The sequence below is a fragment of the Mirounga angustirostris genome, unplaced genomic scaffold (genome assembly GCF_029215605.1).
Source record: "Mirounga angustirostris isolate CCGP_5_RB_7025 unplaced genomic scaffold, mMirAng1.0.hap1 SCAF_16, whole genome shotgun sequence".
Taxonomy (NCBI): domain Eukaryota; kingdom Metazoa; phylum Chordata; class Mammalia; order Carnivora; family Phocidae; genus Mirounga; species Mirounga angustirostris.
The window spans coordinates 49,002,002-49,025,238 of NW_026991724.1; the positions used below are offsets into that span (position 1 = coordinate 49,002,002).

The 23,237-nt window shown below is 53.1% G+C and overlaps 2 protein-coding genes across 5 annotated transcripts in view; both read right to left on the minus strand.

The window, feature by feature from the left end:
- KCNN4 (potassium calcium-activated channel subfamily N member 4) overlaps positions 1-8,002 on the minus strand; it is an 18,091-nt gene extending 10,089 nt beyond the window's left edge. Inside the window, exons 1-3 of one of the 4 annotated variants that reach the window (XM_045891676.3) lie at positions 7,638-8,002; positions 4,346-4,554; positions 1,166-1,261 (exon numbers count right to left, since the gene is read on the minus strand). In XM_045891676.3, the coding sequence (XP_045747632.1) occupies positions 1,166-1,261; positions 4,346-4,504 (255 nt within the window). In that variant the 5' untranslated portion in view covers positions 4,505-4,554; positions 7,638-8,002. The other 3 variants (XM_064581524.1, XM_064581525.1, XM_045891677.3) reach the window with 3 other exon arrangements.
- An 8,040-nt stretch (positions 8,003-16,042) lies between these two features.
- LYPD5 (LY6/PLAUR domain containing 5) lies at positions 16,043-20,667 on the minus strand. The gene is made up of 5 exons (XM_045891678.3): positions 20,516-20,667; positions 18,040-18,168; positions 17,334-17,510; positions 16,973-17,119; positions 16,043-16,562 (listed from the first exon to the last, which is right to left on the minus strand). Exons 1-5 carry the CDS (start codon positions 20,571-20,573, stop codon positions 16,303-16,305), a joined length of 771 nt encoding a protein of 256 aa, XP_045747634.1. The 5' UTR covers positions 20,574-20,667; the 3' UTR covers positions 16,043-16,302.
- Between the last annotated feature and the right edge of the window lie 2,570 nt (positions 20,668-23,237).

Sequence of the window (23,237 nt, forward strand, 5' to 3'; positions counted from 1 at the left end):
GAGCCGAGAGATGAGGAGAGATGGGGGGGCGCGCCCAACAGCCCGGGGCCGGTGGGGAAGGAGTGGGACAGGACCTTCAGGAGGACGTCTCTCCCCTTTCTTCCTCACCCCCTCGCCCTCAGTCTCAGCCCACTTCCAGAATTTCCTGTGTACCCCACATTGTTCTATATATTGAAGATACAGGTGCACAGAGCAGAAAGCCTTGCCTCCCCGGAGCTTACAGTCCAGATGCACGGAGCCATCTCCTCCTGTTTCTGGGGGCAGGGGTAGTAACTAACTGAAAACCGCATATACCATTGGCAATGACAATAGCGAACATTTACAGGGCACTTCGAACGAACGGGCCAGGCACTGCTCTATCTCCTTTGCATGTTATGACTCAGGGGATGCTCATAACACAGTGAAACTGAAAGCCTTTTTACCCCCATTTTACAGATGCAGAAACTGAGGCCCAGGTCTCTCAGGTGTAGCAGCACAGCTGAGCCACAGATCCAGGCCACTTAACTGTTTCAATGACTGCTATTATGTACTTTTTACTGAGCAGGCACTGCAGGGGGAATTACTACACATGATGGATAACCCGCATTTTATATACAAAGGTTTCGGGGGATGGGGGAAGGGGTAAAGGCAACAGGATATAGGGATGTGGGGGATGGGATGAGGGGAGAGCTTGGTGGAGAGTTGAGTGTCTGGGTGGGACACGACATGGGAGGGGGGCAATGGGTGGGAAGACCCCCCCCCCGGGTATAGGGGGTAATTGGCACAGAGGTGGGGAGCTCAGGAGTAGGGAAGGACCCTCAGGCGCATAGCCTGGATTTCAGATTGCTTGGGGCTAGAATAGGTGGGTCCTCAGGGATGGAGGACAGAGATCTGGGGGGCTGGGCCTGGAGTGAGGCTGCCTGGGGGTGGGAGCTCTCAGCATCCATGGGCATGCAAGGGGAGACAGGGCTGCAGGTGGAGCATGGGACTGGGTTGCTCCAGGAGACTCAGTCTGTCTATCTGTGGTTATTCTCATCTTCGTGGGTGAGGGTGTGGACAAATCTCAGGGTGGAGAAACCTCATTACTCAGACCAGGAGGAGGAGGAGGGTGGAAAGTGTGAGCTGACAGGGAGTGGTGGGGGCTGGGGGGAGCAAGGAAGGGGCCCAGGGGTGGGGCCTGCCCTACCTGGACCTCTTTGGCGTGAAATGCCACGATAAGACAAAGGAGCAAGAAGGTGGAAATGCTGATCATGCATTTAACCAGGAACAGGTAGAGCGCCCACTGTGGGGAGGGACAGAAAAAGGGGTAAGATCCTAGGTCCCCAACTGGTCAGTTCCCTCCATCTTCCTCCCATAATGCCATCCCTTCTCAATTCCCAATCTCCTGGCCTCCTCCACCCATTCCTCCCTGCCTGTTCCCCCCCCAACCTGATTCCACCCGATGTCTCAGTTTGGGGGAACTCTCAAACCCATCATCTGGTCCCCAGGGAGAGTGCCCTCTTCCTTCCCAGACTGACAGCCCTGGCTCAGACGCCAGTATATACCCTCCTCTTCAGCCATTCTCCTAGGATCCACACCTGAGGGGAGACCTTGCAACTTACAGCCCTTTCTAATTCCCCCATCCCCTTCCCCACCAAAAATAGTTCCTCAGTTAGGGGGTGGGGGAGTGGGGAGGTCTAGAAACAGACATCTGGCCTCTAAAAAGCTCCCCTTCCCTTCCCTGACCACACAGCTGGTCCGGCCTGAGAAAGCAACCTGCCCTAGAAGGTCCTACCACCTTCCCAATTCCCCAAGGAGCCTAGAAATGATCACCCAATACCCAGGGAGTGAATGACACCCTCCCACTCCCCGCCCCACCCAGGGCACTTGGTCTCTCAGGGGCCCTGGCCCCTGCATCTCCTTCCCCCTGCCCTCTCTTCTGGCTCTAAGCCCAGGGCAGATCTGGCCGGAAGCACATGGCCTCCAAAAACCACAGAGAGATTTTTTTCCCCCTCTCTTTGTGTGGCAATACCTTGGAGAGATCTAGAATTCTGGAAGGAGAGGTTTAGTGGGGACTGGGACTGCTGGATTCCCTCAGAGGAGTGGGGAGGGGACCCTGTGTGAGGAGTGTTGTCAGGGAGAAGGATCCACCTGGGCTCCCATGCTGAGCTTAGCACCTGTTTCTCCACAGATGTCTGCCAGCTCCCCACTGCAGGGCCAGGGCCCCACCTCCGTGCAGGGGAAGAGGGCCAGTTTCCTGCCCCAGGGGGCCTGCCCCCCCAGCCCTCCCCGAACAGTGGTGCTGTTGTTCTTAGCCCTCCCCTACCCCTTCATCCTTCTAAGGCTCCCTGGTTCCCTGTCTCTTTCTTTAGTTTGTCCCAAACTCTACTCCACTAGACATACCCCCTGCCCACACTGCACACCACTTCTCTCTACTTGGCTGGTTCCTCTTCCCCCAAATCCCTGACTCAGTCTGAAATTTCCCTGTCTCTGGGGATGCTTCTGTTTCAATCTCTACTTATGTCTGAGGGTCTCTGTTTCTGTCAGACTTTCCATCTCTCTGTGTGTATCTCAACTTGGGGAGCTCTGTCTTTCTCTGTGGCTGTACTTCTGTCTCTTACTGCATCGTCGTCTCTGTCTCACACCGCCTTTGTCTCTCAGTGTCTCTGTCTCTCAGTCGCAGTCTCTCTCCGCCCCTCCCCCTGCTGATATCTCCATCTTCTTCCCCTGCACTCCCCCACTTGGGCACCTTCCTCCCCTCCAGCCCCTCCCCCTGGGGAGCAGGTGTCTGGGTCCCTGCAAAATGAGCTCCTAAGACTGAGATGGAGGTGGGGAGGAGGCATGGATGTTGTTGAGGCACAAGTAGAAAGGGGGCTGAGGAGGACCCCTAGGGCCACATATCTCACCCCTCACCCCCAGTTTACAGATGGGGAAACTGAGGCTCAGAAAGCTGCAGCAGCTTCCCCAGAGTCCAGCTGCTGGAGGCAGCAGCCTGGCAGATGGCAGAGGGAAGGAAGAAATGAGAGGTGAGAAGGGGAAGAGAGGGAGTGGGGTAGGAAAGACCCCCTGTCCCTTCCCATCTGCCAGGAGCTCAGGTCCCCACCTCCCCTGCTGGGTGGGGTGCTGAAGCGTGGGAGCGGCGGGTAGGCCCTGGCCATGCTTCCTGTTGGCATGGGTTTCGGCGGCCCCACCCCCTCTGTGCCTGCTGCCCTGGCCTCAGCTGCCCGGCCAGAGGAAGCTGGCCTGCCCTGACCCTCCATGTGGCTCCTGGTCACTTCGGAACTGCCCTCCTCCTCCGCGGCCCCCGAATCCAAGCCTGAGCTTCCCTCCTCCAGGAATGCCCCCCAACTCAATCCTCACATCAGCGCCCCCCAGCCAGCCCGATTCCACATTCCTTACTCTAGACAGTTCTCCAACCCCTCCTTTCCGGTTAAGCAATTCTGTTCTGTCCTTCATCCACTGATTCTGACCCCTGTCCTCCATCTGCCCCATTGCTGCCCAGACCGAGGCTGGAATGTGCCGAGAGCCTGCTCAGACCGGTCCTGGCCCCACCTGTCCTTTTCCTCCCCACTCACACTATCCTCAGTCAGGCCCCCCTTCCCCCCAAAGACGCTCTAAGCCTCCTTCAGACCCAGGAGCCTGGGTTCCCAGCCCCCTCCCCTGGGACCTAGGAGTCTAAGCCATTGTACACCTACTTCTCCACTGTGCCCCAGACTAAATAGCTTGCAGACCCTGGGGAGGCTGGGAATGATGGACATGGGAGGGGCAGGGGGTTGTTTTCCATATCCCACCCCCACCCCAGCCAGTTTCTTTTAGTCTCTGCCCTTCGCTGCTGCTGAGGCACTGGGTAAACCTGAGTTTAGATAAGGACCAAGGAGCTGCCGCCTACTTGGAAGAAGTTAATCTTTCTCCCCACCCTCCCTTCGCTGAACCTGAGGCTACCTCTCCCCTGATCTGTTCTTGGGAGATTGGAGGATCTGATCAGCCACCCCCCTGGCCTCCAGGGGTCCCGGACGTCCAGCTGTCCCACTGAAAACCTTCAAAGACTGAGGCACTGTGACCCCTGTTCCCTTCCTTTTGCAGAGACAGCTCTGAGCATTTACCTCCCTTGGGTCCCAGGAATCCAGAACCTCAGCCCTCTCCTCCTTCAGACCCAGGAGTCCAGACCCCCAGGTCCTCCCCCCTCAGACTTAGGACTCCGGACCTCCAGCCCCTCCTCCCTCAGACCCAGGAGTCTCAGCCCCCTCTCCTCCTTCAGACCCAGGAGTCCAGACCCCCAGCTCCTCCCCCCTCAGACTTAGGACTCCGGACCCCCAGCCCCTCCCCCCTCAGACCCAGGAGTCTCAGCCCCCAGCCTCCCATAGCCCAGGACAAGAGCTCCACTCACCGGGCACCCTCCGAACCATAGCATCTCCGCGTGTAGTACCATGAGTCCGACGCCAGTTCCCGCCAGCACTAGGGCCCAGCCAGCCAGCCACTTCTCCTGCTCCAGCAGCTGCTTGCGCCTCTGCAGGGCCCCCAGGCCTGGCACCAGCTCCCCGCCCATGGCCCCTGCCGTCTTGGGGCTCAGCCAGCTTCCTGCCCAGGGTCCCCCACCTCGCAGCACACAAAGGGCAGCCACTGTGGCTTGCAGGTCCTTGGCCTGCTCTGCTCCTCACTCTGGGGCTCTTGCTTTGAGGCACAGAGGAGTCTGTGCCCTCGGGGGGTGGTGACGGCTGGGCAGGGCAGGGAGGGGCTGGCGTGGCCCTTGGGCAGAGGGGAGGCTCCCCAACCTCCCTTCTCAGCCTAAGGAGGGACTGGGGTGTGTCCTGGGGCAGAGCAAGGAAGAGGCGTGCATCCACGTGGATAAAGACACACACTGGCACACAATAGATTGCGTCACACACAACGGTCTGCGCTTTGTAACACACACCTAAACTCAGCCACACCCAGACACCGCAAGACACGGGGGGGGGGGGGGGGGGGGGGGGGATAAACCCTCACACACAGCACGGCCAGAGACGGAACCGAACACACGCGGGGCACACAACACAACCTACAGTGAGTGACTCACAACTCCCGATGAGCTCTGCAACCCACAGCCACACCCAGACACCACACGGATGGTGTGACACATGCCGGCACTCAGCACGGCAGGCAGTGCCCCGGGGCGCCCATGACCACCCAAACTGTCCACACACAGGCACAGAGACTGCGTTTGTAACTGTTACAACATCTTCTTGCACAAACAGCCACCCCCAGACTCTATTGCTGCATTAGCACAACACATACCAGTGGTTCCGCGGACACACAACATTCTACTTAGTGACACCCACATGCTGCACTCAGCATACCTGTATGGACCAGGCGCTAACAGCGTCCCAACGTGATACACCCGTGGAATGGTAGCTGACATGTGCAGACACACAACGTTTGGGGACACGCCATGGCAGCCCTCGAGCACCCAGCACATAGAGAAATGCACGCGGAGACACATTGTGGCACATGGCAAGTCAAATATATACGATTGGCGGTACATACAGACTCACCACGACATGCAACACGCCCCACATCCAGAGCCCTCCAACATATGGTCAGAACAGTGTGAACGGACACGTGCAGAGACCCACAATGCACAGCGACACATACAGAAACCCAAACAGCACAAAGTAAGACATTCTGATCTATTTTGGTGCATCCCAGGGACACGACCCAGAATGGTACCCCAGGGGTTGGGGAGGGGGCTCAGGCTACATGGACCCTGATGCCCAAATGCATCATCTCCTCTGACTGACAAACCACATCCGAACCACGCCCACCCACGGCCCGGCACACCATCTACTCCAACGCACAAACACAGAGTGACAGAAAACACGCTGCCACAGTTTTTCCCAACACAACCTTTTCTGAACACCACGGATCACATAAAACGTCAGGTGTGACCCACTGACACAGCCAACACCTGGGCCTGCAACAACACCACACCCAACCCCCAGGGGACACCCTCCGGTGCGGTGTAATACACAGCCACACAAACACAGCATGCTCTCGAGTGTGGGCACCCAGGCTGTGTTCTCGGCAGGGAAAGGAGAGCCCGCCCAAATGGACACACCCCTGGGTGTGACACACAGGGTCACATCTCTGAATGATAGCTCACCTTGACATGCACAATGCACATACAGAGACACAACACACAGTGACATACGGAACAGCAAATGCAGTGCAGGGTGATGCACCGCGACTCCCAGGGTGACCCGCAACGTGGACTGTCACTGCATGCAGCAGCACGTACGGTGTCCCGGACGTCGGGAAACAGATCCAAACCCTGGGGAGACACCGGCCTGGTGACACAAAACACCTGCACACATTGACCTCCGAGACCCAGCCGGCGGCCCCGCGGGTCCCACTGGAGAGGGAACTCGCAGACACAACCCTTCTCCCTCGCGTGTCATCTGTCATGCAGGAACGTGGACCCGCCAGCCACGGGGAAACGAGACACTCACGCACAGACATGCCTGGCAACGCACCAACACAACCCACGCAGACACGCCCGGCGACGAAAACACCACGCGTGCGGGTGCTCCGCCCGCTCCATGGCACACGTGTGGTTCCCACTCTGGGTGAGACGCGGGGGGAGAGCGGGGAGAGTGTGGAGACACAGCCGCGCACACCCAGACACCATGCACGTGCCCGCTGGGAGCAAACGCTACCGCCGGGGGCCCCCCCTGCTACCTGCCACCCCTGTGGCCTGGCAGGGGTCTCTCTGCTCCTCTCCTCCTCCCTCTCGGGTTCTCGGGCCTTACCTCCCTCCTCCCTCAGTCTCTCCTGCTCTGGAAGCCTCTGTCTCTGCCTTTGCCTGTCTCTCCTGTCCTCTCCCCTGTTTCTTGACCTCTGTCTCTTCCGGTTCTGTCTCTCAGTATCTCTGACTCTCTCCATCCATGTGTCTGTTGCCATTTCTCTCTCTCTGGCTCTGTGTCTCTCAGCCTCTTTGTGTCTCTGTGCCTCTCTTAGCATCTCTGTCTCTGTCTCCATCTTTGTGTCCCCCTGTTTTTCTATTTCATGCTCTCTCCCTGTAACCATCCCTCTATCTCCATCTCTGTGCTCTCTGTGTCTCTGCCTATGACTCAGTTTCTCTGCCTCCCTGTCTCCCTGCCTCCCGACCTCCCTTTGGGCCTCTCTCTGTCTCTCTGTCTCTGGTTCTGCCTCTCTCTGGACCTCTCCATGCTTGTCTCTGCCTCAGTTGCTCTCTTCCGTCCACCAGCGCAGCTGGGGGCAGCCTTGCCCTTTCGGGTTCCACCAGCCCCACTCAGGGGCAAGAGGCCAGAGACACAGGCTGCGGCTGCCCGAGTCAGAGGCCTCGGAACGGAGACCTCCAGACCCAGCCCCTGAGCCACCGATCCTCAGTGCGGGGCCTAGTGAAAACTGATGGGGCAGGGGGAGCAATCAGAGAGACCCCGAGGGGTCCAGCCAGGCGGGGAGAGAGACTGAGAGGGGGAGAGAATTTGAAAAAATCAAAGAGGTGGAGAGAGGAGACATGGAGGTGAAGGGAAAGCAGACGCCCAGATCAGGACATGGAAGTTAGAGCAGACAGAAGTTTCATCTCCAAAGAGACCACAACTAAGAGAGAAAAACGGAGTGAAGGCGGCCATGGGAGAGGCCAGGGTGGGCAGCAATGGGGTCACAGTGGGAAAGGCACTTGCCTCCAAACGGAAGTTCTGGGATGTGGGGGTCAGTCGGTAGGACACACAGCTCCAGAGCCAGCTCCCTCCAGCCCAGGGAGGGGCTGAGCCAGGGGGTGGGGGTGACTCAGGGCCCCAGAGCTTCCTGTGACTCAGCCCTCCGTCCCAACCCTGAAGGGGGAAGTGGAGAGGGAGAAGGGTCTCTGTAAAAAAGAGGGAGGAGGAATACCAGAGGACCTCTCTGCCTAGGTTGTCCCCCTCAGAGGAGGAGGTGGGCTGCTGCATGGGACTTTGAGGCGGGGAGGGACTAGGGTGTAGACTCCTGGGTCTGAGGGAGGAAGGGGCTGGGGGTGTGGACTCCTTGGTCTGAGGGAGGAGGGGCTGGGGGTCCTGACTCCTGAGTCTGAGGGAGGAGGGGGCTGGGGGCCTGGGCTCCTGGGTCTGAGGGCGTGGACTCCTGGGTCTGAGAGAGGAGGGGCGAGGGGTGTGGACTCCTGGGTCTGAGGGAGGAGGGGGCTGGGGGCCTGGACCCCTGGGTCTGAGGGAGGAGGGGGCTGTGGGTCTGGACCCCTGGGTCTGAGGGAGGAGGGGCTGGGGGCCTGGACTCCTGGGTCTGAGGGTGGAGGGGGTATGGGGCTGGACTCTGGGTCTGAGGGAGGAGGGGGTATGGGGCCGGACTCTGGGTCTGAGGGAGGAGGGGTTGGGGGTGTGAGGGAGGAAGGGGCTGGATCACACACTCCTGGTCCAGGAAGGCTAGAACTGATTCCAAAGTCCCTGGGACTTTTCCTTGGCCTTGTCCCAGCTGCCCCACCTTCATCCCAGCCCCATCTCCGGGCCTGGAAAGGACCCAGGTGCCTTGGGGCCCAGCCGGAAGGGGCTAAGGACAAAGGCTTGTTTAACTGGGCAGGGTGGTGGAGGGAGTGAAGCGGGTGTCTCAGGCGGAAAGGTCACTCGTCGCCCCGGGCTTGTGCAGGGAAAGGCGGGGCTGAGCCAGGAGGAAGACATCCTTCATGAAAGTCAGAGGCTTGTGGAGGCAAATCCACCACGGCTGGTCTTTTTGATTTAGGCATTTGGAGGCTTCAGGGCATGGGATACTGCCACCTAACGGTGGCTTTGGAAACTGCAGGCACCTGCTTGTCCAGGCTAGTTTCCTGTCAGCATACATTGAGCACCTACCGAGAGCCACGTTCTGCTCTAAGTGTTGAGGGTGTAGTAAAAACAAAACAGACAAAATCCCTGCCCTCATGGAGCTTCCAAGCTAAAGGAAGTTTTGTGGTTCCGTCAACCTCTCTCACTCTGTCTGAGTCTTTGCTTCTCTTTCTCTGTATCTCACTGGCCTTGCTTCTCAGTTTCTATATCCTGGTCTTTGTCTTCAAGTGCATGCCTTTTTCTTTTTTCCTTTTTGTTTCTCTCTGTTTTTGTTTACTTTATCCTTTATATATCTCTGTTCCCCACCAATTAAAAATTATGTATATCTTTTTTTTTTATTAAATTCAATTAGCCAACATGTAGTACATCATTAAAAAATTATGTATATTGGGGCGCCTGGGTGGCTCAGTTGGTTAAGCGACTGCCTTCGGCTCAGGTCATGATCCTGGAGTCCCGGGATCGAGTGCCGCATCGGGCTCCCTGCTCGGCAGGGAGTCTGCTTCTCCCTCTGACCCTCCTCCCTCTCATGCTCTCTGTCTCTCATTCTCTCTGTCTCAAATAAATAAATAAAATCTTTAAAAAAAAATTATGTATATCATTTTGTTAAGTCAATTTAATTATAAATTATTAACTTAATTATAGTGTATAATTAAATAATTATATCTCACAATCTGGGAGTCCACAGACCTTGGTTAAAATCTTGCCGTGGCCACTGACTATTTTTGTGTGGAATATAACACACATACGGCCTGGGTTAGGGACGGACCAGTGTTCACGTCTAGCTCTGCGATCTTAGCTGTATGTCCTGTAAAATGGGGATGATACCCATGTCACAGGGATGCTTGAGAATTAGATGACTATCCACAGTCCTCGACACAGGACCTGGTGTATGTGTTGTTGTTATTGTTTTGTTTTGTTGTTTTTAGAGGGGGTGGGCAGAGAGAGAGAGAATCTTAAGCAAGCTCCACGGCCAGCGTGGAGGGGGCTCCATCTCAGGACCCTGATGAGATCATGACCTCAGCTGAAATCAAGAGTCGGATGCTTAACTGACTGAGCCACCCAGGCACCCCCTGGAGCCCCTTCTTTGACTCTTTTGATCTCTTTCATACTTTTCTCTCTCTTTCTCCTGTATGTCTATTCCTATCTTGCCAAAACCCTTCCTGCCATTTTCCCCTCCATTTACTTTGCTCTACCACATTGGCCTTCCTGCTGATCCTCAAACCTGCCAAGCTCTTTCCTGCCTCAGGATCTTGGTGCTTGCTTGTCCCTCTGCCTGAGTGCTTTGCCCTCCAATCTCCTCATGAATCATTCTCTTGCTTCATCCAGTTCTTTGCTCAAATATAGCCTCTTTCTTGACCACCTCTTTAAAAATGGTCCCCTCCTGCTCCATAAAGAATCCCGTATCCTATTTAATTGCTTTGTCTTCATGGCACTTGGATTATCTAAATAATCCTATTTTCTTGTTTGTCTAATTGTTTGGGACAGGGATCTTGTCATCCCCAGTGTTCAGAACAGTGCCTGGCAATAGGCGATGCCCAATGGTTATTTGTGAAGGAATGCTCTTATTCAATGGTACTGATTGACTGTCCTTTGACTCTGCCCTCTTACCCTGTTCCACACTGTCCTGGAGGTGGGAAGGATGTCATTTCTTCATTTCCCTGTCCTTTGTCCCCCCACCCCAATTAGTTGAAGTTGCTGTTTGTGGTTCTGAGACCCAGTGCTACAGATCTGTCCTTGGTGCTGATTAGGGCTCCCACTTCTATTACGCTGGAGAGGTCAGACAAATCTTGGGAAAGGAGTGATGTGTGTGTGATCCATCTAGGCACTGGAACTTCTGAATCATTGAGAGAAGACAGATATTTGAGTTCTCAAGGGAGGGAGTGCCTGAGTCACTGTGTGTTCAGTAGGTATCTGTCCTAACTATTTATGTGCTTATCTATTCATGTATACACACATTCATGTATATACTTTTTATTTTGGAAAACTTCAAACGTACAGAACTGAAAAGAAGAATATAATAAACCGCCATGCACCCACTTAACAACAACCAACTCATGGCTAATAGCATTTCACCTCCACCCACTTCCTCACTTCCTCTATTATTTTAATGCAAATCCCAGACATGATATTATTTAATTATATGTCGTATTTTGAATTTTGTTTCTTTTCATTGAGGTATGGCTTACACATTGTAAGGTTTGCAAATCTTAAGTATACAGATTGATGCAGCTCTACGTGTGTATGGACATGTGTGACCAGCACCTGAGCAAGCTTAAGGGCATCTCCATTGTCACAGCAAGGTCTCTTGTACTCTCTCGCAACTGACACAGCAGCGGTGGTCCCATTCTGACCTCTATCATCAAAGATTAAAAAGCCACAATATGGGAGTCCAAAGACCTGGGCTCTGGCCTTAACTTTGCTGTTGGCATTCTTTTTTTGTATGAAATGTACCATACGTGCAGAAAGTACATAACATTCAGAGGTCTACTTTGGACAAATAATTATATTGTGAACCCCCATGAAATCACCCTGGACACCCAGAGAGAATATTGCTACTCCCCAGAATCTTCCTGGGTGCCCCTTTATGACAATATTCCCTTCCCAATTTCCAGGGGAAACCACTATCCCCACTTATAAGGAACTTTCCTCCTCCTAACCCACAGCCTTCATGCACTGTGCTTTCTTAGTTTCTCCTTCTCCCTTCAACCCTTCAACACTATGTGGCCCCTGGCCCCCTGACCACAAGTGAAAGACCACCTCCTTTCTCTTCTCCCTGTCTCCAGTCTCACTACCCCCTGGTCTGTCCCCTGCAAGGTCACAGGGAGAATGTCCCATCACTGGGCTTCCACCATGCCTTTCCCCTCCTCTAAGCCCTTCCACAGATCCCCATCAGCTGTAGGGAAAAGTTCAGGGGACTTTATCTTCACCTGACAATTTAGGCCCTTCAGGGACCCTGCCACCCTCTTCATCCTCATCTTCCTTCCTCACACTGTATACACATACCATGCCTTTGTGAGTACTGTCCTTCCTACCTGGGATGCCTTTCCTCCGGCTGCTTTGCCAATTCCTATAGATACGCGTATTTTCTTCTTCACTTGTTTTTCCCCTCTATCCCTTCCTCTCTTCCTTTCTTCCGTTTTTATCTTTTCATCTATCTATCATCTACCAACTTCTTTTAATCTTGCCTCTTCTTTCCCTTTATTCTTTTATATAAGGATTCGTAGTGGTGGTGATTCTGACATTCATAAATGAAAATTTTGTCAATAGCATCCATGCTACTTCACCACTGCCTTTTCCTTCTCATCAAGATCAGATATTTCTCAGGCACTGCAGTTAGGAAATAGCAATAATTAGTTGTTCAGTGAGTAGTAAAAAAGGGTTAGATGACCACAGATCAAGAAGACAAAGATATGTGTGTGAAGGGATAGGCAAGATGAATGATGTGCAAATTTAAGTCCATTCAGTCAGAACACAGATAGTAACAATACTAAACATCATTTGGATAATTCACAACCAACCAACACAGTAAAGACCACATTTCCTGGATCTATTCAATCAGTCGCTCCTTTTCTTTTAACACATTACCTAACATGCAAGGGTTCATGTCATGAGATGGTTAACTGAAGTCTTTTTTATCCCTTTGCTCATTAGTTGTAACCAAATAAATAACTTTAAGAAAGGGGGTATATTTTATTTCTCTCCACCCCCATTTGACATTTCTGCACCAAGAAGGCATTTAAAATTTTTTTCCCACCTTTTATGGAAAATAATATACATATAGAAAGGACACAAATCATCAGTAAAGAGCAGGGTGAATTCTTGGATCAAGAAACACAGGACCAGATCCCAGAAATCCCCTTGTCCCCTCTTCCAGCCACTGAGTATCCTGACTTTTTTTTTTAAAGATTTTATGTATTTATTTATTTATTTATTTTAGAGAGAGAGAGAGAGAGTGAGCGAGCACACGCACACTCGAATGGGGGGAGGGGCAGAGAGAGAGGGAGAGAATCTCATGCAGACTGCACATAGAGCACGGAGCCTGATGCGGGGCTCGATTTCACGACCCTGAGATCATGACCTGAGCCAAAACCAAGAGTCGGACACTTAACTAAGCCACGCAGGTGCCCCTGACTTCTAATTGTATACATTAGTGTTGCCTACTTGGGAACCTTGTATAAACGGAATTGTGCAGAATGGTCTCTTGTGTGTATTGTCCTTTTACTCAACATTGTTTGTGAGACTCATCCATGCTGTTGCTTGTAGGTGCAGACTGTGCATTCTCATTGCTAAATAGCATTCCACTATGTGATGAGGCCACAATTAATTTATCCATGCTACTGTTGATAATTGTTTGAGCTGTTTCCAGTTTGTGGTTATTATGAACTGTCCAGCTGGGAACATTCTAGGATATGTCTTTTGGAGGAAATATATAAACTTATGTCTGTTGGGGAAATACACCTGCGTATATATTCTGTGTCCCAAGGAAAGGCCCTGTGCAAATGGAAGTGCTCTTAGTGTAAACAGAAAAAAATTCCAGATGTCGAACATCCAACTGTTGATTCTCACTCACTTCCATCTGTCCCTCTCTTTGGTAAATGATACCACCATTTCCCCCGTTCCTCAGGCCAAAACTTTGGAGTTTTGTCTTTACCTCACACTCATCAGCCAATGTATCAAGTCCTGTCAGCTCTACCAACAAAATCCACTGGGCTCCAGGCTCAGTGGGAAGACTGCTTCTCCCTCTCCCACTCCCCCTGCTTGTGTTCCTTCTCTCTGTCTATCTCTCTCTCAAATAAATAAATAAAATTTGAGAGAGAGAGAGAGGGAGAGAGAGAGGGAACACGAGCTGAGAGAGGGGCAAAGGGAGAGGGAGAAGCAAGACTCCCGCTAAGCAAGGAGCCTGATGCAGGGCTCGATCCCAGAGATCATGACCTGAGCCGAAGGCAGACCCGGCTCAGGCCGGCTCAAGCCACCCAGGCGCCCCAGACACAGGGATCTCTAAAATGTAAAGCATGTACACAAGAGGACACGCTGTATGACTCCATTTATATGACGTTCAATATTAGGCAAAATTGATGTATGATAGAAGTCAGAGTAATGGCTCCCTCCAGGGTGGGAAGTGCCTGTGAAGGGCTACGTGGGAGGCTTTGGGGACAGGGACCAGAAATGTTCTATATCTTGATCTAGTGGAGGTTATTCAGGTGTATACATATGGAAAAATGGCACGTTGTGCATTTTATGGTATGTGTTTTATGTTTCATTGAAAAAGTTATATATTATCTGTAATTACATATACATATAATTATATATGTATGTTATAATACATAAAATTATGTACACACCACATAAGATATAATAATATACTATACATATACTATTATATGATATATATTTATGTGAAACATGGCAGCTCCCTGCTATAAATTCTCCAATGGATTCTGTATCAGTATGGGATCAACCAGAAAAACAGAACTTGCTGGAGATATATATTAAGATAAGAGATTTATGGCAAGGCTTATGTGATTGCGTGGGCTGGCCAGGTGAGTTCAAAATCCATAGGGCTGGCTGTAAGAAGAGGCAGGCTGGAACTCTCGAGCACGAGCTGAAGATGCTGTCCATAGGTGGATTTCTTTTTCAGGCAAGCCTCAGCTCTGCTTTTAAGGCGTTTTCAGCTGGCTGACCCAGGCCCACCCAGATGATCTTGGATAATCTCCCTTATTCATAGTCACCTGACCATGGACTATAATATCTACATCTACAAAATACCTTCGTACTTACACTGAGAATAGTGTTTGAGTGACTAACTGAGATTGTAGCCTAGCCAAGTGGACACATCAGACCGACCATCCCAGCTTCAAATCACATTTGCAATAAAATCCCAAGTCTGCTTCCCACACTAGAAAGGTCAGTTTCTTGAGGTGCCTGGGTGGCTCAGTCGGTTAAGCGTCTGCCTTTGGCTTGGGTCATGATCCCGGGGTGCTGGGATCGAGCCCCACGTCAGGCTCCCTGCTCAGCGGGGAGTCTGCTTCTCTCTCTCCCTCTCCCTCTGCAGCTCCCCCTGCTTGTGCTCTCTCTCTCTGTCAAATAAATAAATAAAATCTTAAAAAAAAAAGCTAGTTTCTTGAGGGTCGGGACTTTTGCCTGTTTTGTTTGCTGCTGTATGCCTAGAAACTAGGTCAGTGCCTGGATATGGTGGGTGCTCAGTAAATGTGATGAATGAATGGGTATTGACATTCAGCTTCTCCTTCTATGTCAGGATGTGTAGACATCTAGAACACTTCTCCCCTTGACCTCACAGGAAGGTAGGAGCATCTCTGAGATGACTTTCTCTTCATTAAGGAAGTTAGATGTGGGGATCCATCCTTGCTCTGCCACTTACTCTGAAAATCACTGCCTCTCACTATGTCTTGGGCAACTTGTCTGCCCAATGGGGATGCAACTACCTTTCTTGTGTGCCTCTCAGGATCATCGGGGGGATCAAGTGGGGGACAGGATGTGAAAGGACCTTGTAAAAGTGGACGTGGACAAGAGGACATTCCATGTTTCTGTATACACCTCTGCCTGCCCTGTGTCCCTCCCAACCTCTGGATCTGTGTCCAGGCTGTCTCCTCCACCTGGAATGCCCTTCCTTCTGCTTCTCTTTGCTAAGACCTCTTTATCCTTAAGGAGTTGGCATAAGATTCACTTCTTCCAGGATGTCTCCCTCAATCTCCACAGGTTGGAGAATTTTTCCCGGTTCAGCTTTGCCTCAAGTGCCTTTCTGTCCAATTCATCAACACCTGTGTGTTTGGGACATAGAATTGCCTAGCGGTTGATGGGGCTGGGAGTCACACTCCCGGCTCTCCATTCACTAGATACATGGGAGCGAGCACGTGCCCTCGCCTCTCATTTGCTCACAGGCATTGGGATAATAGCCCAACTCACGCTGGGTGGCTGTTGCGTCCCAGGTAGTCCATGTTCCTCTCATTAAATTCTGAACACAACCACTGCGAAGTAGAGCTTGTCATTAGTGTAGATTTTATTTTCACCTCTGCCTTATAGGTGAGGAAACAGGTGCAGAGAGGTTGAGTAACTAGCCACAGGCTAGATGGTAGAGCTGAAATTTGAACTCGTGCAGGCTGGCTCCAGAGTTTGTGCTCTAGCTCCTAGGATATGCTGCCTCTCAAACCTCTCATGATGATACAAATAAAGACATTCTTGTAGCTCCATGCTGGCTCTAGAGGGAGGAAAGTGGGTTGTGGGGTGCCAGGGCCTCCCTGGTGTCAGGACTGCTCTTCATGTGGGCCAGGATGTGGCTGTGTCTCCCCACCCTGGGATGATGGGGATGTTTCCCAATGTCTCCCAGGCCTGCTGATCGGGTATGGGCAGGGCAGGGGTAGGGAAGTGGTGGGGTGGGGGGTGGTGGCAGAGAGAGACAGGAGTGCAACTCTTGTGTGACATCATTTCCCAGTGAGCCACATTACAGAGGCTGAAGTTTCTAGAAGCGGGTGCGTGCCAGCCCCCAGCATCCTGCTCATAAAAAGGCCGGAGGGGCTGTCTAAGAGAGGGGCACAAGGGGTCCTCCCAGAGTGCCCACCAGCAGGGGGACCATGAGGAGCGGGGCCATGAGGAAGGGCGCCTGGGAAGGGGCGGTGCCCGAGGCAGTGGTGAAGGGCTGGGTCACGGAGTCCCTATTGCAGAGGTGCCCCTCACAGCAGGAGCCCTGCAGGTCGATGTTTGTCCAGGGGCTGGAGGTGCCCTTGATGGTGCAGGAGGGCCGATGGCAGGTTCTGATGTACACGGGGACTGAGAAATTGCCTGGGGGGGTGGGGCAGTGAGGAGGGGGTCAGAACTGAGGGAGGCAGCTGTACCTGAACCTCCACCTCAGAGGCCGGGGCCACGACTGGGTCCTCAGACTTACTTCCGGTCTCTCTCCTCAGACTACAGTCCTGCCTCCTCCCTCAGAGCAGGGACATGGCTTCCTCCTTCAGACCAGGCCATGCCTTTTCCTTCCAGACCAGGGCTCTGCCTCCTGTCTCAGACCAGAGCCATGCCTCTTTCCTCAGACCAGGGCCATGCTTCTCCCTCAAAAGACAGCCATGGCTCTTCCCTCCCAGCCACGCCTCCTCCTTCAGACCAGAGCCGTGTCTCCCTGTCAGGCCTGTCCGGCCCTCAGGCCCTGCCTTCACACCCTTTGCCCAGGCTCTGCCCCGCTCCCAGCCCCTCACCGACGGTCATTTGGCCATTGCCCTGGAAGCAGACACTTTGGTCCTGGTGACAGTGGACCTGTCGAGACTTCTCCGGGGTGCAGTCCTCCGGGTGGATCCCTAAGCAGGCGTAGCACTGCAAGCCGCTGAGAGTCGGCGGGTTGGGCGCTGGCAAGAGAGCGTAGACGCACACTCAGGTAATGGTTGCGAGGTACGGTCGTGTGGGCTGCGCACTGCATCGGGGCGCCCACCTGGCCTGACTGACGTGAAGGTCTGAATCCTAGCACGATGGAGGAGGCGCCCAGTGGAGGCCACGCCCCTTCCCTGTCCGGCGGGGGGGCCCCCCCCAGCCCACCCCGGCCAGCCCCGCCCTCCCGCTCACCCGGGCTCAAATTGGGGATGGAGTCGTGGGTCATGAGGTCGGCGTTGCACAAGTCAGTCGCGCAGCCGCGCACCACCGAGTAGTCGGGCGGCAGCGCGTGGTCGTTGGACAGCATTCGGCCGGTAGGCGGGCCTGTCCAGCAGCCCTTCTGTACCATGGTCACTGAGGCGCGGTACCCTGGGGGCGGGAGGGGACCGGGGCCTGGTGCGTTGCCTCGTCCCAGCCTCCTTCCTCCTTTCCTTCTTACCTCCCCGCTCGGCCTCTGTAGTCTCCAGTCTCTCCCTCCTCCTCCGCTCTTCTCTGGCACTCACCTGGCCTGTCCCTGCTGCCCTTCTCTTTCCTCCCTCTCTCCCTGCAAACTCCGCTTCCCCTAGTCCCCCTACTCCTCCTCCCCTCACCAATCCCTTCCCACCCCCTCCCCACTCTGTTATCCCCCTCCCCTCCCCCTCCCCCAGTCTCCCACGGTCTCCTGCCCTACCTCACGCCCCTCATCCTCCCCGGTCTTTCTCCCTCCTCTTCTTCCTCCTCGCATCCTCCACCTCTGCTCTCTGTCCTTAGCTCTGCCCTTCTCTTCTCCCCAATCCCCCCAGCCCCTTGGCTCTTCCCCTCTGCCCCCTCCCTCCCTAATCTCTCACCCCCGTCTCTGCCCCCACCCCTTTGTCTTCTGCACAGGCTTCTCCTTTTCCTGCCACTTTCTGTCCCTCACCAGTGTCCAGGGACAAGACAGCCTCAGAGCATCCATGGGGACAGGAGACATTGTGGAATTTCATGCCGCTGAGGTCAAAGGGCCCGAAGTAGATGTGTTGAAAGTTGTAGCATTGTCGGGCCTGGGACGCTGAGGAGAGAAGCGGGGTGGATGTGTGTGGCGGGGGATAAGCCTGTTCCAGGGACTCCCCCGAGCTCCCCCTAGCAAATGACAGTCTCACCAGCCAAGCTGCTCTGCTCTGAGGGGAGCCAGGCCTTGCTGCCTAGACAGAACTAGGCACGCTAGGATTCAGGCCTTCATGTCAGGCTAGGCAGGCCCCCGATGCAGTGCGCAGCCCATACCACTGTACCTCAAAACCACTGTTGTGGCTGGTCATGGCAGTGTCTACCTCCTGGCAGAGTAATGGCCTCTGTGCACCTGCCAGTCCAGTTTCCCTCCCCCAGCTATTCAGGATCTCCACCCTCTTCCAGGAAGCCCTCTAAGATTAGATAAAGGAGGAAGTGATTCACTCCTGCTCTGCCTGTCCCTCTTCCAACTAAACTCAGGATGTCCAGTAGCACTAAAAGGCCACGGGTAGAAAACAGACTCCAGCACAGGTAATGGGATGTGCGATCTTGTACTACAAATGTACACACACAGCCAGCCCCGGCGACACACACACAAAGCACTTGAAATACTGACATAAACACAAAATAACAAAATTGACACAGGCTCATGCAAATCTCACACACAGGCACAGAATATCCTGAGCATTCATGCAGAGTTCTATATTCAAATATAAAATAAGTACCACCCAAACCCTCCAATGGAAACTCTCCCAACCAAGACACATGCAAGATCATACCAACAGACAGAAAAATGTGTGGATGCAGAAACAAAAACAACATGCAGAGAGACCCAGGGACATAGGAAGTCATACCCAGAGAGAGACAGATATGGCCTCAAGAATCATAGACACACATTTGGGACGCCTGGGTGGCTCAGTCGGTTAAGCGTCTGCCTTCAGCTCAGGTCATGATCCCAGGGTCCTGGGATCGAGTCCCGCATCGGGCTCCCTGCTCCGCGGGGAGCCTGCTTCTCCCTCTGCCTCTGCCTCTCTCTCTCTCTGTCTCTCATGAATGAATAAATAAAATCTTTAAAAAAAAAAAAAAGAATCATAGACACACAAATAAAATGAGAGACCACAATTATGCCAAGTTAGAGATACAAAAAAAGACCCACAAAACCATAGAATTTTAAACCATAGACAGATCCAAGACACAGAGAGACATGGGGCACAGATACACAGAGAGATAGACACACTTCAGTACCCAGACACGTGTGCACAGAGATAAACATAGGCCTGCCAATCACAGGGATGCACGAACACAAAGAGAGACACAGATATGCAAAATTATACACACATCTCTTCTACAAAGAAAGTGAAACTCAGAGAAACACAGACCCCGAAGCATTTGTTCAAACACTTGTTCACATGTGAAATCTGGTAGAGAGAAACACATGCACAGAGACCCACCGGGCATGCCTACATGGACACACACAGAACTCGAACTCTCTTCCGTGGATGACCACACACACAGTGGGCCGGGCTCAGGCTTAGCTTCCTCTCCCCGCTCTGCTCCCATCTTTGGAGCCATTTCGGTCCTGATATGAGTATGTCTCTGTCTTTTCCCAAACTGGGGGAAGGGGTTGCCTGAGGGTGAGGCCAAAGTTCTCTGCCAGTTCTGGAAAGACCCCCGGGGTTCCCCAGAAGTGCCCTTGAACAGGGGCATGGGCAAGGAGGATGAGAGGTTGCAGTGGAGGGGGGTGGGTGGATAGAGACGTCAGAGAAGATGACTGATGGGAGAACAGAGGAGAAGACACATGAGGACACAGTCTCCAGTCGGCTCCTCCACCAAGACCCAGGAGTCCAGGCCCCCAGCCTCTCCTCCCTCAGACCCAGGAGTCCAGACCCCCAGCCCCTCCTCCCTCACTCAGGAGTCCTGCCCCTAATTCCCTCCTCCCTCAGACCCAGGAGTCCAGACCCCCAGCCCCTCCTCCCTCAGACCCAGGAGTCCAGGTCCCCAGCCCCTCCTCCATCAGACTCAGGAGTCCTGGCCCTAATTCCCTCCTCCCTCAGACCCAGGAGTCCAGACCCCAGCCCCCTCCTCCCTCAGACTCAGGGGTTCTGGTCCCCAGACGCCTCCTCCCTCAGACCCAGGGGTCCAGGCCCCCAGCCCCTCCTCCCTCAGACCCAGGAGTCCAGGCCCCCAGCCCCTCCTGCCTCAGACCCAAGAGTCCAGACCCCCAGCCCTTCCTCCCTCAGACCCAGGAGTCCAGGCCCCCAGCCTCTCCTCCCTCAGACCCAGGAGTCCAAACTCCCAGCTGCCTCCTCCCTCAGACTCAGGAGTCCAGGCCCCCTCAATCCTTCCTCCCTCAGACCCAGAAGTCCAACCCCCTCCCCATTTCTTAACACTAGGCTCAGAAGTCTGGGTACCTGTTAGGCAGAACACAGCCCCAAAGAGGCAGAGGAGGATGGTTCTGGGGACTCCCATTGCCAGTTTGTGGAGCTGAGCGGAGACCCCGAGGACAGCTCCTCCTGATCTGATTTCTGTCTGGCTGGTTCTCCCTGCTGAGAGCCCCAGGCATCCCGGCTCTCCAGCCTGCTCCGGATTCCTCCACCCCCGCCCTTCCTGGTTTCCTCCTAGGTAATCATGATGGGGCCATGATGAGTCCTTGGTGCTGAGGAGGGAGAGGGATCTGGATTTCTGGGTCTGAAGGAAGAGGGAGCTAGAGGCCTATAATCCTTAATTTGGGGGATTTGTTATTTGCAGGCTGTCTTGATTTCTCTTCTCTTTCTCTACTGGAACACACATTATGCATAAATACACACACACACACACACACACACACACACACACACCCTCCAATGCTGGGGTCATGTCTCCGGACCCAGAGACACAAACATCACCTCCTCCTAGAAGCCTCTTCTGATCCCGATCTCCCCTACTCATCCACCCACTCTCAGCCTCAGGCACCTCCCTGTCTCCAGCCATGGTCACCCTGGGTTGGACTGCTGTCTGTCTCCCTTATCAGGCTGAGAACTCCTCAGAGGCCTCAGGGATGTTTGCAATGTTGTATGAATGAATGAACCAATGAATGTACAGAGAAGCAGAGACAGACAGACAGATGGAGAGGCAGTTACACATGGGATGCACAAAGACAGGTACTCGCAGTGTGGACAGATGTAAATGTAGACACCCAGACAAACCCAGACAGGAAAGGGGACACCTTGATGAACAGGACATGCCTTTAATAAATGTTTATTAGATTAGTAAATGAATGAATAAAAAAAATTGGAGGAGATAGAGACACAGGCAGACAAGCAGAGGGACACGGAATCCCCCGAGGACACAGATCCATGTGGACACTCAGACACAGGGCTGTGGGGACATGCAGACGGATGCCCCTGCAGGCAGCTGGAGCTGGGGCAGAGACCCCAAGTCAGCACCTCCTGACCTGCCTCACTTCTGCCCCTTGGTGGAGCTGCCCCCTGCGATCACAGCCCTCACTGTGCTGTGCAGGGTGGGCACCAGGCATGTGCAGAGACCTAGGGTCATAGACCCACAGATGGATGGGACAGAGTTGACATAATGGCAGTGACCAGGATGGCCTTAATGGTCCCCCGAGCTTGATTAAATTTTACACAGCTTTCTTCCTGACTACAGCCCCCTGACCTCCCTTTCCTTAGGGCATTTGTTTTAGAAAACTTGGCATTGCATATTCTTTCTCTGTCTCTTTGAAATGTAGGTAAATCTCCCAGCCTCTTAGTAGTTTTGCAACCCTGGAATGTCTTTCTCAGGGACCTGCAAGCCATCCCTTTGAAAAGTCATCATTGAAGAAGATAGCACCCGCCCCCCCCCCCCCCCAGGCTCTGTGGGAGGGTAGGAGCCGAACTTGAATAAGGGACAATTAGCAAATACAGATGGCCTTATCGCAGAGAAAAACACTCGCAAACTCAGAAATAGCTCAGTGTGCTGGACACAGCCCATGGACCAGCCTCTCTCCTATCACCGACCAGCACTGTTCCACTAGCCCATTCAGGGCTTAAAAACCTTTCCCTATTTTGTTTTGGTGGAGTTTCTCCACTATTGTCATAAGTTTTTGTTTTGTTTTGTTTTAAGTAGCTCCACACCCAGTGTGAGATCAAGACCTGAGCCAAGATCAAGAGTCGGTTGCTTAACCGACTGAGCCACCCAGGCGCCCCTGCCATAGTCTTGAATAAAGTCTCCTGTGCCTGTTTAACTTTGGTGAAATTTTTCTGTGACAGCACACACCCAGGCACTGTGGACACTCACCAGATTCTGAACTCTCATAGGCATGGTTCCCCTCTTGCCAAATCACTGCTCCTCCCAAGAGGCATCACTTCCCCAAACCTGTTTTGCATCCAAATTGTTCTTCCTGCTGCTCCTGTTCCTTCCCCAGGCTCTCTGTTGGGTGCTGGCCACAGAGGAGCAGGGTGGAGCGAAGGGCCCCTGGAGAGCAGAGACTGGCCAAGGAAGGAGGCTGGGTTTTCTGAAGCCCCTGTGGAAGGTAGAGGCTTTGGAGGTGTTCACAGTGGTTCACAGTTTCAGAGACTGAGGCTTGAAGAATCGTCAGACCAGCCGGTTTAGTGTGTGAGTATTTGTGTGTGTATGAGAGAGTGTGTGTAAGTGACTGTGTGAGTGTGTGGCTGTGTGTATGTGATTTTGATTCTGATCGCCTTAAGGTACCTTTGGAGACTGTGAGATATTAGGTGGGAAGCTCTCCATTGCAGGAGGTAATCAAGTGGAGACCTGGTGATCTAGATCTAGGGATTTGGGCAGGGCTCTTATATCCACAGGGGGTTATACAACATGAACTCTGAGCTCCCTGTAAACCCAGGGATTCTTTTTTTTTTTTTCAGTAATTAAACTTTAGGAACCAAATAATTATTTAAGAGATTGGGGGGAAATTGAGGATGTTTGGTGGTAGACATTAAGGTGCTATTTTAAAAACTTTTTACTGTTAGAAATTTTCACACACACATCAACCTACAGAGAATAGCATGCTCGCCACCAAGACTCAAAAAAAAATTTTTTTTTAAAGATTTTATTTATTTATTTGACAGAGACACAGCGAGAGAGGGAACACAAGCAGGGGGAGTGGGAGAGGGAGAAGCAGGCTTCCCACTGAGCAGG

Excerpts from the sequence above, each read along its gene's own strand:
- LYPD5 (XM_045891678.3), bottom strand. The coding sequence starts at position 20,573 with ATGGGAGTCCCCAGAACCATCCTCCTCTGCCTCTTTGGGGCTGTGTTC. Across the intron at positions 17,511-18,039 it reads TGTCTTGTCCCTGGACACTG|GGTACCGCGCCTCAGTGACC; the intron begins GTGAGGGACAGA and ends TCCCGCCCCCAG. Across the intron at positions 17,120-17,333 it reads CATCCCCAATTTGAGCCCGG|CGCCCAACCCGCCGACTCTC; the intron begins GTGAGCGGGAGG and ends CTCTCTTGCCAG.